The 15,304-nt window shown below is 33.1% G+C and overlaps 1 protein-coding gene across 1 annotated transcript; it reads left to right on the plus strand.

Annotated features, from left to right (window-relative positions):
• Window positions 1-10,262: 10,262 nt before the first annotated feature.
• On the plus strand, window positions 10,263-11,848 carry LOC142642537 (B-box zinc finger protein 21-like). The gene is made up of 3 exons (XM_075816920.1): window positions 10,263-10,566; window positions 10,698-11,144; window positions 11,242-11,848. Exons 1-3 carry the CDS (start codon window positions 10,381-10,383, stop codon window positions 11,521-11,523), a joined length of 915 nt encoding a protein of 304 aa, XP_075673035.1. The 5' UTR covers window positions 10,263-10,380; the 3' UTR covers window positions 11,524-11,848.
• The last annotated feature ends 3,456 nt before the right edge of the window (window positions 11,849-15,304 follow it).

Below are 15,304 nucleotides of genomic sequence, written 5' to 3' on the forward strand. Positions count from 1 at the left end.
TATATAATTAAAATAACTCTAATGTTTCATATATTAGAATTTTAGTATATAATTAAAATAACTCTAATGTTTCATATGTTAGAATTTTAGTATATAATTAAAATAACTCTAATGTTTCATATGTTAGAATTTTAGTATATTTCAAAATTGAGTTCACTCTTCTCTCTCCTTTTCCTCCAAGAAAATTGAGGGGCCAATGGAAAAACAATCCCTCCATTTCTCCTTTCTCTCACTTCATTTCTCTCCAACCAAATAATGAAAATCCTATCTTTCTCTTCACTTCTTTTCTTTTTCTCCATCGTCTCTTAAACCAAACAAAATGTAAAGGTAAAAAGCATCTCTATGGCTTTATGATCTCTACTTATAGCTATTCCAGCAATTCTTTTCTCCGAATCTACTTTCCTCAAGAGAGTTAACAAAACTTCTACACAAGACAGGAAAAGTTAAGGGAAGAGCCCAGAGGGGAGCAGCATCTCTTATAATCATAGTTTTAAAAAACAAACAAGATAGGTCAGTTTAATTGGTTCAACTAGGAACCGGGCACCAACTCAGTTTGTTAAAAACCTCCAAAACTCGTCAAGAATGCCTTTTTGGTCATTTGACCGCACTGATTTTTAAATCCATGCTTTTAATAGTGATGATGCCTAAGAAATCACCAGTAAGCTGCGAGTACTCCACCGATTGAAGCAACACCTGCGAAGAAAAAGTAGGTGATCGAAAGAGGGCACCGGTGTGGTGCCGGCCAAAGACCCTCCGACGATCAAGTTAGAATCTTTAAACAATCCTAGAGTGCCAGAGTTGAGGTAATTGTGCGTACCTTTTGTCATGAGGGTTTTTGGGGTTTATATAGTGGTGTAGAGCCGAATAAACGCCTTGGCGAGGAAGTACTTTCCTTTTAGAAGAGCAATTCGCGGATCTTTGCATATCGTATAGAGCTCTTTTCCTTATAGGGATCCCTTTGACTAAGACCAAACGTGTAGCGAAAGAACTTTCTTTATATTCACGTATGTAGAAGTCAAGATAGATTAAGAATGGAGGTTGGATTACCCCTTCAGCTTTTTTCTGCCTAGGTCGTCAACCAATGTGCACCTCCTATACCGCCGTCAGCCTAGGTACATCTCCAAAGATATCGTCAGCTAAGGACCTTCTCACCTTGGCCGTCAATCTTGACTTCGCTATCTTGATCCCTTTAGCTTAACGTCGTCACATAAGGGGTGTGGCCTTGAATGTCAAAGAGGTGTCAATGACAGTAGTTGACGGATAGCGTATTGTCGTCAGCTTCTTAACGTGCATTCAGTATGTAATAAGTGAACTTCCGTCAGCTTCTTAATATGCCGTCACCTTGTAATAACGTCACTATCAAATAGGCATATCAAGGCAACCATGTAGAGAGCCAATAAGTGAATACCAATGTTCAAGGTTGGTAGGACCAACTTTGAAAAAAAAAAATTTGAATTATATGACATACACTTAATTGGCTTGCTACATGGTTGACTTGGTATGTTTGTCACAAAAGATACTTTTTACATAGAGGGAATATATTCTTTTGGTTTCATGTTAGTTAAAATAAAATTGGTCCTCATAGTAATCCATTCTATGATATGAGAGATCCATTTAAGTAGTGAAATTAAGTAAGAAATTGCTTATACTCACACACACTAACATGATAATGTAAATTCCGTCATCAAACAGCCCAAGAGATGACTTGACATAATGTCAATGATCTGTAAGTCAATTGATATGTTCATTACAATAATGAGACATGTTCGGTAATTAGATCCCCAAAAACCTTTATCTTGAGAGAAAAAGGAAGGTTAAAAATTAAAATGTATTTCACATCTTCTAAAATTTGGTATCACTTCTAGATTCGGTCCCTCAACTTTTAAAAATTGTAATTTACACGCTCAATTTTCAAAAATTATAATTTAAATTTACACCCTCAACTATTACCCCTTGCCATTAATAACTCACCCAAAATTGATAGTATCAATATTTTGGACCAAAAAAAAAACTGACATTATTGTAAATTTGTAATAAAGTAGAGACTTAAAAGTGATATCTCAACGATAGCTATGAGATAAAACTGTAATATGACTAATATCACAACGATCGTAAAGCTGGGCTTGTTATATACACAAGCTTAAAACTGTTTACTCCAATGAATCATTTGGCTGCAATCATGTCAACTGAATAAAAAATAGTTTGAATTATTATATTCTATCTTTTAACAAGCTATGGTCTTAAAATGATCATTTGAATTATTAAAGCGCCACTTCAACTGTAACACTGTAACAGAAATATTTAATACATTCTTTTTTCTTAGTGATGACTGATGTCAACCAATAGAGCCATAAAGAGAAATACTGTCCAAGATTGGGTTGTTCACAAGTTCAATCAATCTGCATTACATATGGCTGAGAAGATGATTCCCTTATAAGCTGGCTATTCACTCTTTTATACAAAATTAGATCCGTATTCTTTGAAGTGTTGCTCTGAAAAGCGTGATTACAAGTTTAGAACCATTCAATGTTTGTTAAAAGGTTGAGAATATTGGCTAATCTCCATACTTAGAGTTTCTAGAGGAATATCAAAGAACTAATAAGACATTGATAAGAGTATTAGGAGTCTTAAATCTTGTTATATAAATAGACCCCATTGGAGAAAGTTTCATTCTCTTTAGTTTCCCTTTCCCAACCTAATATCCATTGGGTAACCATGACACAATTCTCTATATTATACTATATTCAAAGCAAACTTATGCCAACAAGAAGGTTTTTTTTACCAAATGCCAGCAAGAAAGTTATGAGGGACTTCTTGGAGAATATGGATTTGCCATCTCTAGAAATATAGTATTCAATTAACCCTCAATAAATGTATAAAGGTGCAAAATTTACTAACAGTACTTACTCCTCGTTAAAGGGACGAGATAGCAATATTGCCCATTACCTGACAACTTTCCATGATGCCCCAGCCATCTAGACAGCCAAGACTCCTCGGCTATTTGCTCCTATTCCTTATTCTATCCCAAAGAATTGCTTGGATTCATAAATGTGCTCTTTTAAAAGCGTCCCATGCTCCCCTCGCACATAAAGAGAGGTCCCATAATCCCCAATTGCGGAGAGAATGAGAGAGAAACTGATCATCACACCACCCCCATCCCAAAGAGGTCAAAAACACATTAACAACATTTGCATCTTTATCTTTACAGGAAAATACTAAAGATATTTTACAAATTTGATTATATAACTTTTACAAATTGATGTTGTTGGGTTTAGACCCACACTGTATTTAATTAATTTTAAGGTCAACTTGATACTTAGGTTAATTGTGGAAGCATTAGGTCAAATATATAATTTTGAAAGTGCGGAAATATAAATGAGACAAGATATGATGATCTAAAAAACTAATGAAACAAATCGTTTCATAGGAAAACCTAGGATGACTTGACCTTCTTAATCCCAAGGTGAATATATTCACTATAAGATAGAGATTTATTGTTAGAATAACCATATTTGTTATAAATCTAACTATAGTTACCGAATTGAGTTATGAATCCCATAGACGTTTCTGATAGTAATTTGTTGCAACGTGAACCTCCAGCCCATGACTTCAATGTCTCCTTGAAGATTTGAATCTAGTACGCTTGATATCTAGAGATCAACAACTGGAATCCACCAATTTAAAGATTATGTGCATGATCATCAATAGAGACTTGAAAGACCAGTAGGTACAAACTTTTTAGATCTCAAACTGAGTTACTCCAAAGCCTTGAAAAACATGTCTTAGGGTTTTCTTTAAATACTTACTGAAGTAAATTTGAAAGCCTAATCATCTGTTGGGCTAATGAGCTGCAAAACGGATTATGAAAATACACAGTTCGATTGGTTGAACTTAAGTTTCAATAGGTCGAAACTATTAAAACTTTTGTTCCTTGAGTCAATTGATTTCTTGTTCTTGCACATTGAAGAAGTACCTTGAGCATTGTCTAACCATTCCTATAGAGTCTATGAGGTATAACTAGATAAGTTTGCGTTCACGTGTTTGCCAATGAAACTATACAATTTAAAACCTAACAAATATGACAATGAAGATTATTGGTAGATTTCAAAAGAATAATAAATGAATGTTAGAAATTTGTGTGTGTGCATGTGTAATGACACATCAATTTATAAAGATTATATAGTAAAGATTGCAGTATACTTATACCATCACTCACTTTATAGTCTTCGTGAGCATGACTCTAATAGATAGATTAAACTATTTGTGATAATTGCAAGCTTTCTACTTTGGTGTTAATATTTTCCTTCAAATTACGATGCATAACCTCTTTATCTTAGGCTATTGTTGGTTGGTATGATAGAAAATACAGAAAATATAGAAAACTAGAAAGAGTGAAAATTGTTATTTTTCTTCAGGGGTGGTTGGTAGAAGAGATAGAAATGTTAGAAGATAGGAAATGTATGTAACTTTCTTGTGCAAGCTCTTTTGTAGTGGAATTTTGGATTAAGTAATGTGTTAAAACTTAGTAAGAGAGTGTAATTAGTTTTTGTGTAATTAGTAACGTGTTAAAACTTAGTAACTTTCTTGTGCAAGCTCTTTTGTGTGTTTAGCAATTAGTTTTTTATTTATTTATAAATAATGTAACTTTCTTATGTTTAGTTGCGAGGAAAAAAATGAAGGAAAGAAATAACTGTTTTGTATTAATATCTATTCTATCACTATTATAAAAATATATATATAATTTTTTATAGTAATTAAATTTTTATTACAATAATATGTTATGTTAAAATGTTGTGTTAAAACATAAATATTAGGATGACGAGAGAGGGGCAAAATCGTAGTTGTACACATCTCCCCGTTTTCCCTTATCTTTTTTGTCCTATTTGGGGGATTAAATTGTGAGCCCGGATGGAAAAGGAAAAATACCATTCATCCCTGTTTACCTTCCTCCCAATTTTCATTCTTGCAAAAGAGATGAAATCAATAGTTCAATTTCTTTCCCATGTCTAAAATACCCTTAATCAAACAAACCCTAAGGTTAGTGAATATTTCTTCCAAAATGCGGTAGGTATTGAGTTTTGAACCTTGCCTACTTGATGGTAAAGGGAAGATCAAGGCAATAGTTTAATAATTTTAGGTTCCAACTTGTGTTAATTTATTTCAAAGAGTGATAGATTTTTATTTTATTTTATTTTTTCTACAGTCCAACGTGCAAAAATCGGTGGTAACAAATATTATCTTATACTGTGTCACATGCTTGTGAGGTGCCTATTTTATGGAGTAAGTTTAGGAGATATATTCTCTAATAATAGACAATACCGCATATTTTTGGATGATATATAATTATAACTCTACACGTGTTATCATAAAATCAATTGTCTTATTTTTTATTTTTGATATAAACTATAAAATCAATTTTTCTACAATCTATTAGTATTATAAAATGGGTTCAGTTAATGAATACTCTTAGAATATTTATTAGTAGATCATTTTAAAAAAATTTTAATACCACCCTTATGATAAATATAAAAAAATATCAAAAAAAAGTTAGTTTATGCTCCACAAAGTAGGTTAAAAATTACTTTATGCTTTTTATAGGAAGGTCACAATGAAGAAATTTTAAAAAAAAAAATCACATAGGAGCACTCTCTTTTTCCATTTTAGCTCACCAAAAGCAGAAAGGGATTTAGATTTTTTTTTTTTTATTCATAGGAAAATAAATTGTATTTCATGAATAAACTAAATGAAAAGTAGCCGCCAAAATTATCGTTTTGCTTGAGTTGTCACCTCTTTATGTATCCAAGTGTAATGTAGTAGGGAAAAATAAATAAATAAAGCAGCAATTACAGCTAGAAATTCTCAACAAAGAACAGTATAGTGCAGTAGCAGTAGCAGTAGCAGTAGCCGTCAACTTTCAGTCTCCATCTACTACGCTCCAGTGTACTCCACTCATTGTTGTTATTATTATTTTAACATGAATTTTGTTAATGAGTGGGCACATAATAATTTTTATTTTTAAAAAAAAAAAATTTCGAAAATTGAAAAAATATTAATAATTTTTTCAATTTTCAAACAAATATTTTCAAAAATAGATAGTTTAATGCGTGTCCTAAGAGCACACATTAACCAGAACCTTTTAACATTACAAGTCAATAATTTTTCATAGATTAACTAAATGTGGACCAATTGAGGCGTCTTGGAAGGTAGCAATTTTAGAATTTTAAACATGGTCTATAAATTGATTTGCCAGCAGTAGAGAGGTCGAGGGCGGTCCCCAAATCGAGTGTGCGTGGAAAGAACGTACGAACAAAAATGAGTCATCAATAAAAAAGTGATTCACTCGGTAGGGTAAATCATAAATGGGACATGCCATTTTCCATCATCTAGTTTTTGATAATATAATAGGTTAGATATTGTTTCAAATTCCTAATCAAGTCTGAAATATTTCTTGATGTCGAATAGACAGCATTTCTTTGACGCGAAATACTCACTCCATATTTAAGAGAATAATTGTCTTTCACAATTTAAGAGAATAATTGTGAAAGACAATTATTCTCTTAAATATGGAGCGAGTTTCTTTAAAAAGTAATTAGGTAAATTTTTGAGATTGAAAGATACTAGTTGTTATGTGTTGAGCAGGCTGGCTGAAGGCCATCTAGGCCACCACTTAAGGCCCATCCCAATAGTACTAACATATTATATAATATTACTTTATCATCTGATGAAAAAAAAAAAATGTCCGCCCTAAAGATTTAAGGTCCCGCCCAAATTATTTAAGCCCCTAATTGAATATTGAGAAAAAACAAATTATTTCTAACCGTTTCTCACGAAGCAAAAAAACTGAAATAACATAAAGTCCAATCAAATTAACAAATCTTTAACTTTCTCAGAAAAAAAAAAATCACCACACCCAAGTATCCTCTGTATCAAACATTTGTACCACATTTCATTAAAAAAAAACCCATGGTTATTACTTGAAATGTAGAGAGTGAGAGAAAGAGAGACACTGATTTTCTCAATATACAAATAACAAACTGTAGAAGAAAAGATAACAAAAGGCCAAAAGAATAGACATGTAACAAAAGGCAGAAAAAAGAAAGAAAGAAAAAACACTCTCTCTCCATCTTGATTCTAAAAAAAAAAAACACTCTTTTTAGTTGGCTTACTCATCAATTGGTGTTGGCCAGGGGCGGAGTTAGAAATTTATCTTTGGGGGGCCAGTCAAGACTAAATAATCATATTGAGTCACAAAAAATATGTGTCTATTTATGTATGTATGACCCACTCATCAATGCTCTACTGAATTTTTGTAAAGAGATTGAAGAGAGTTAGTGTAAGACTATGAGAACATTTCCACTAAGTGATGAGTTCTTTTAGAAGGGACTGGAAAGTAGAACATTGGAAAATACATATTAAAAAGAGAAGCTAATAGTAAAAGTGAGTAAAACTATAAAACTTATAAAAGTTGTGGGCTTGTTGATGTGTTGGGGGGAGGAGAGATGGAGGAAAGACGGAAGGAAAGTCAAAGTAATTTAGTAAATATGATTGAAACAAGTAGTTAAGGACACATGGAGGGGCCAGTTAGTTTCATTTGGAGGGGCCAGCTCTTACAACAATTCTGTATAACCTATTTTTTAGCAGCTATAATAAAGTTTTGAGCATTTTTGGGGCCATGTAAAACATAGCTCCGCCACTAGTGTTGGCAATAGACTTGGTGTGTTCACAGATCTTCATTTCAGATTCATTTTTTGTTTTCTCTTCTCTTTGCCTCTTTGGTCTTCTTCATGGAATTATGTTTGCTGCTGGGTTTTCATTCCCCTTTTTGGCTTAACTTTTGTTGTACTCTTTTACTCTTTTTTGTTTTTACTCTTAAATCTTAATTTCTTTAGTATTTTCTAGAAGACTATGGAATGGAACCTACTTAAAGCATTGATCCTAGTCATACACTTTTTTTTTTTTAAATCAGATTTAGTGGTATGGATGAATAGTGGGCTGGTCTTAGTGGATCAAGTTTAGTCCTACACGTTTTGCTAAAAAAAAAAAGGTTTATCGCTACAATCCTACACAAAAAGAGTATTGATAACAAAATTATAAATTTAGAATAATTTACTTTGTATTAATATTAATTTTAATTTATTTGTGCAAGTTTAAAGTGTAAAGTGATCATATAAAGTAAAGTTGCAATTGTACTTTTGATAAAAGAGGTTCTATTGTTTTATACATTAAGTATATATTATTCTAGTTAAATTATATTTTTTTATTATGAATTGTGTTTCATTTATTCATAAATATTTTTTAATTGCAAATGTCTATTAGAAAATATCCATTTGGATATGAAAAACTAAAAAAAAAAAAAAAAAAAAAGAAGACAAAGAGAAGAACTAATTGAATCTCAAAAAGTAGCTATGGACAAATTTATTACTAGTAAAAAACAAAATCTTGAATGATTTCTCACACATGAAACTTACTCTGATATTGATGGCTTAGATTTATTTTCAGAACTAAAAGTTAAATAAATGAAAACTCTCCAATTAATGTACTTGTTAGGTTCTAAGACCTTAAGGAATAATGTATTAGAACTTCAATATGTATTATATTAGCAAACCATGATCAAAACATAGAGTCTAGATTTAGGCTTGCTCAAAGTGTTTTTAATTGTAAAATTAGAATCGAGTGATTGCAGAAATTATTGGACAAAATTTGTAAGGCTCGATCAATCGAAAATTAGACTTGATCGATCAAACCACTTGCAGATTTATTTTTCTGTAGAATTTCCAATTCAGCCCAAGCTCGTTTGATATGTAAGGTTTTATGTTTTACTCAAAGTATAAAAGGAAAAACCTTAGCTACATTTTAGAAGGCCTTTGGAGTGTTTTGTGTTGAATCTTTTGTGAGATCTAGAGATGTTTACCTTCATACACACACATAGAGTTATCAAGATCAAGATTCGCGTCAAGAACTTAATGATCACTTCAGTTGCTGCTTAAAAAAGATCTGAAACCTTTGAGTGGAGTCTCAAAGTCACAAGGAAAGAAGTAGTCCGTGGACTCAGAGCTGTCACATGGTCGTGGTGGTAAGTTTTCTACATGAGATAGCAATAGGATGTTAGTGGTCTAAGTCTTATTGTACAAACTTCAATTCTTTCATAGTGGATCTATTTTTACCTTGATGGTAGCTAAGTTAAATTCTACTCAGGTTTTTTACCGGTTATGTTTTCCTTGATTATCATATCGTTGTGTTCTTTATATTTTCACATTATTTACATGATATAATTTAAATGTGTTAACCTAGAGCTGAATAATTTATCTAAGTAATCACTTAGCTAAATAACTAGGTTAAGCAATTTGTGTTTAAGGGGTCTAAAAATATACAGTACTAAATTATATAAAGAGGCTAGAATCTTTTCCAAATGCATATATTCGCAGAAAAAAAGCTTTTCAAAATTAAAATTAATAAAATCTTATTTAAGATCAACTATGCCACAAGAAAAATTGAGTGAATTAGTCATATTATCAATTGAAAATGAAATGTTAGCGAAACTTGAATGCAAAAACTTAATTAGTAATTTTGCCTCTCAAAAAGTAAGAAAAATAAATTTTAATTGAAATAAATATATGAATTTATAATTAAATATAATCAAATGCCTCGTTTGAAGTTTTTGCCTAGGGCTCCAAATTCGTTGAGCCGACCCTGGTGTTGAGAGTTGTTGTTGAGAGTTGTGGTCTAAATAAAACCTAAGTTTAGGTTAGGCCGCATATCTTAACATATCAAAAGAGATTTACAATGGCTTATTAACATAGGGAGCTAACTCCAAACCAGTGTGGGACTCACAATAAAAGTCAAAGTGTTTTGAGCAAACTCACACCAACATGCTCAATGTGTTATTATGAGAGACCATTTAGAAGAGGGATATGTAAGATAACCTTCTCAATTTTTTCAATGGGATGAAATTAACCCAAACAGAGAAAATAGCGCTAAACATGATGAAAGTTAGGCACTCATCCTCATAAGACATAAAATTTGAAACTAAGGCATAAAGTTCACTGTAAAACCTATTTAGGATACTAGGACTGCAAAATATTCACCAAATCACTTAAAAAACAACCAATAAACCTCAATACATTTACTGCAATGGCATTCATTTCTCTAAAAATTAACTTGTAGATGGGGAAAGAGACAAGAGCTTGAGATTTGATCCCTTAATTTCCCAAATATCCTTTTCAACAGTTTATAATTCTATACAACTATTTACGCTATATTATTCTCTTATTTAACTTCCTTCTCTTCCTTCTCTACAAGCTTTCGTTCCACTCCTCTCTGTCTTTCTCACCATTGCCTTTCCTCTTGCTTTAGCTACCTCAAACTCACTGTGACAAACAGATGAAGATCCAGTGTGATGTCTGTAACAAAGATGACGCCTCGGTGTTCTGCACCGCGGATGAGGCAGCCCTCTGTGATGCTTGCGACCACCGCGTCCACCACGCCAACAAGCTCGCCTCCAAGCACCAACGCTTCTCGCTTCTCCACCCTTCTTCCAAAGAATTCCCTATCTGCGATATTTGCCAGGTAATACCCATAAACCCCTTTAAATGGTTACAGCGGGGAAAACAGAAAGAGATGCTAGTTGAGTAACGTGTTTTTATTCATAAATACGTTGAGTAATGGGTTTGTCTGTTTGTTTGTTTGTATCAACGTAGGAGAGGAGAGCTTTCTTGTTCTGTCAGCAAGACAGAGCTATTCTATGCAGAGAGTGTGATTTTCCTATCCACACAGCCAACGAGCACACCCAGAAGCACAATAGGTTTCTTCTTACTGGGGTTAAGCTCTCTGCTACCTCAGCTCAGTATAAAACCTCTACAGCTGCTTTAACCAAAGCTTGTGATTCTGTTCCTGATCATCATAAATCTCAGCCCTTGATCAAGAACTCTGTTGCTGCTGCTGCTGCTGCTCCTCTAGCAATTCCACAACCACCTATTCTGACCAAAACTACGCCACCAACTATCACTACTAACAACAAGAGTGCTGGTGAAAATTTCGTAGCAGACCAAACAAGTAGTATATCAGAGTACTTAATAGAGACCCTTCCTGGCTGGCATGTTGAGGACTTTCTTGATTCAACTTGTGCACCCTTTGGTTTCTGTAAGGTTTGCATTGATTCCCTTTATCTTTGGTTTCGGGTTCTTGAAAAAATATATATGAATTACCCAAATATTCACTGATGATTTTGTACTGGATCTCTAGACTGGTGATGGTGTATTGCCGTTTCTGGATGCTGATCTTGAGAGCAGTATGGAATCTTTCTCATCAGCTGATATGAGCTTTGGAGTTTGGGTCCCACAAGCACCAGTTCCTGCGGTGTGTGCTCCACAAATGGCTGCAGGACAAGCTGGATTCAAAGAGATCATGAAGGATGGTACAAACATTAAAGCCAGCAAAAGGTGGTTGGATGATGGATTCACTGTTCCACAAATTAGTCCTTCATTCACTGGCTCTAGTAAGAGATCTAGGAGGACCTTCTGTTAGAATCAATCAAAAAATTCCAAATCTTATCTTTTCAACAACATCCAATTAATTTTCCTGATTTGGCTTGAATGTTGTTTTTGTTTTTGTTTTCATCACTAGTTGTAGTTTCTTCTCCACTTTGTGTATGTCCTGAAACCCAACCCAGGTTCGGCTTTCATCGTTTTTATCTCTCTAGCTTCCACCTTGTGCTTGTGAATGCAAGCTTCATTGTAAATTACCACAAAGATCACTTAGCTCTTTGTTTGTCTTCCAATTTGCTGGCATGTAAAGACAGGCAGATATTTTGATTCTCATGTTGAATTTGTGGCAAAATTGTGATTGAATATCTCTACAAAGTACAACCTATCATAGAATTTCAGATAAAGGACAATTCGTCTTTGAGACAGACCAACGACACACGCTTTTTGTTCTTTCACAATCTTTTTTAACAAATTATAAAGGTGGTAATTTTGATCAGAGTAACATACTAATATTACTATAGTTTCATAACCTACTTCACTCTATCTATTATGTACTAATCATTTTAACCACTAATACTATTATGGAATTTTTTTGTTTCATAAACTTATTCATTCTTTTGATAATTACTAAAGGGCAGAATTTATATATGTTTTCTTAGATATTATACATTAGATACAACACCAATGGAAGTGGGTCTATATAAATTTATCCATTTCCAATTAGAATTTAGTATAAGGAAGTTTATAACACAAAAGTTATGTACTTTGTTTAAATTTGATTGAAAAATCTATAATACAGTGACAAATAACTTTGGGGGAAGTGACATTAGATTAGAGGCAACACTCATTTGCACTTTTGGTCGGTTGAAGTACTGCATATATGTCTTTGAGATTTGGAATTGTAACATGGGATGGAAGAAGATGACGACGAACGGTGGTGGTGAGAACTTATCTGATGAGGAAGACAGGAAAAAAGGGATTCAGCTGAGCAAAAAGGCATGGTCTCCTTTTGTCTTAATGCAGATTTTTTTTCCCCTCTTCTGTGGGGACTGGGGACTAGTGCAGCATCGTTTTCGGCTCCAAAATTGAGATTTTTGTTGGGTCTTGTTAGTTTACTAGGGTCCAGCTAAAGCTTTCAACCGCTAAGCTCAAAACTATTAAGTCATATATGAGTTATGACCTTGCGAGTACGAGGATATGGATTCAAATAGTAACAAGCTTCACTGTTACACGGGTGACTTCACACTATTCATGAATAAGGTTTACTTGAGTCGGGAACAATTGTAACTACACTTGTAAGCTCCAAATTCTGTGTCATAACTTAATGTAGACTTTAAACTAATTACTTGGCGTCATCATGTTTTGAGTTATACTTAAGACTCTGGATTTTTTTTTTGAGAAATAAAGACACCGGAATTAATATGGGTAGAATTCAAAATTTTGGTGTTACAATCTCACATTAATGTATTGATTTATTCACATCTCATTAAGAGTAACCACAATTGATTTTCAAACATTATTTATTGTGGACGAAATTGAAATCGGGAGCAAAGAATTATAGGAAAGTGTTGTGTCAGATTCACATAATTGTTTGATTCTTGGTCTAGTAACATCACAGTGAACGTGATTGAGAGTGTGACGCCCAAATTCTAAAAAGGGTAGTGATGGTACTTCCTGTAGGGTCAAGTATGAGAAACTAGTAATAAAAGCCGTGCTTAATTGGATTCACCCTAGCCTCATGTGAATTGGGTTGGGACCAGACGTGGGCATGGTCATGGGTCGGGCTTGGTCTCTACCTATATATATATTTTTGGCAAAATTATTTTAAATTTTAAATTTTGTTAACAAACATTTCAGGCTCACTACTATCACTATTTTGTGTCTATTCATTGATTTATGTCTTTTGCTTTCGCAACTATTTCAAATAATCATAATTCTGTCTATAGATGTCTATCCCTCTTGCGTTTCAGTCTAGTACTTTTTTGCATCATATTTCTATGTAGAGTCTATTAGAGAGAGTTAACCGTAAACTTTGGCTAATTTTTCAGGCACAAAGGTTACAGTATTTCTTAGGTGTAATAGATCATTATATGATTATATCCAGGAAGGCAAGCGTCCAAGTTATTGTGAGGGACGAAATTTTTCTTAGGAAGTAAGGACATAATGTCAAACACTAGCCTTGATGAATTTCTTTTTCTATGTTCTGAATTCGATTGACTTTAATTAACTCATTCAATTTTGTCAATTTTGATTCATGCAGTAATATAGAATTCTAATTTACTGAATGTATACTATTTATAGATTTACAAATAGTAGTTTAATATATTTAACAATAATACCTTATAAGTTTTTTGTTTAGAGTTGGGTTTTATTTGGCTCAACTAGTAAGTCACTTGTTGTTGAATAAAAAATTTGGATACAATCCTCGACCACAATGAGAAAGAGCAACTATCATAAAACACACATGATAAATTAAAATTCTGCATAAAGATTTTTCCTAAATAAGACTCTCATTAAAAAGAAAAGTCTCTATCCAAAGGGGGAAAAAGACCCAAAAGACTGAGAGGATAAAGGAGATGAGCAAAGACCCAGAAGCCAAGCTCGAGGCCGCCCAAAGCGACAAGATTATAATCAAGGAAAAAAGAAGATTTAGGGTATGGGAGGCTACCCAATTTACAAAAGATGTCATAGCTAGAAAAGACTGACTATCAAATACAATATTTAGTAGTTCCCAATCAAAAACAACCGCAGGCTAAAGAAGAGCCAAGATAACAGGAAAGAAGTTGCCTTTGAATTCCACCTAACTAAAACAAGACAACCAGACTTTATTGGTAAATAAATTTAAAGACTTTCAATCATACACCAAATTTCACAACTTATTAAGTTTAGTGATTATAAGTGGTGGATACTTTTTGCCTACTACCCTCCAAATTTTGTCAATCGCTCACAAATCATAGTCACAAAAGACGCCAAATCATGAAATTGAGTGTAAAAATGATTGTGTTTGTAATATTGTTGTTTAATGATTGCAGCTCACAACCAAACCAACAGAAAATCTTTTTGGGCCTCACCGAAAGGATGCTTCTAATGTCATCTCTACCAACAGCAGTGGTAAAGATTCCATGAGCTTATGCTCATATATATTTCCACTTTCTGAATGTCCTACAGGCTATAAACCTATAACCCAACCCACATTCAGTTTTTGTCGTTTTGTCACTCTTCCTGGAAATTACGGAGCTATTTTGCTTGTCATTCAATTTGGTGGCATGTAAAGTAAAGATAGGCAGATATTTTGAGCATCACGTTGAATTTTTGGCAAAATTATTTTAAGCTTTTTTGATTTGATTGAATAATATTTTTACAATCGTACATCCTTGTGCACCACTTATTTGCACCTTTTGTCGGGTGATATATTGCATGTGTTTCAGATTTGAGATTATTTAATCAAAGAAAAAAAGGATTTGAGACCGTATAACATGGTGAAAGTGTGAAAGGTTGGAAGAATAGGATGACAATGGTGGTAGTGGTAGTGGTAGTGGTAGTGGTAGTGGTAGTTAAAACTTCAGTGTGTTTATTTAGAAGTGAAATAAGGTGGACGGAAAGTTTTGTAGAGTAAATGAGGAGAAAATTTTTTTTAAAGGGTATTTAGTTGGGAGGGGAAAAAGAAAAAAATTGTAATAGAACTTGGGTGTTTTCTTTTCAAACCCAGGAAAATATTTTCTTTCTAAAATGAAAAGAAAATTGGGAAAGAGTGTGATTTGTTATATAGATAAAAATGACTGCTTAATAAAAAATATAAAAAATAAAAAATAAAAAAGATA

The sequence above is a fragment of the Castanea sativa genome, chromosome 1 (genome assembly GCF_040712315.1).
Source record: "Castanea sativa cultivar Marrone di Chiusa Pesio chromosome 1, ASM4071231v1".
Classification (NCBI taxonomy): Eukaryota; Viridiplantae; Streptophyta; class Magnoliopsida; order Fagales; family Fagaceae; genus Castanea; species Castanea sativa.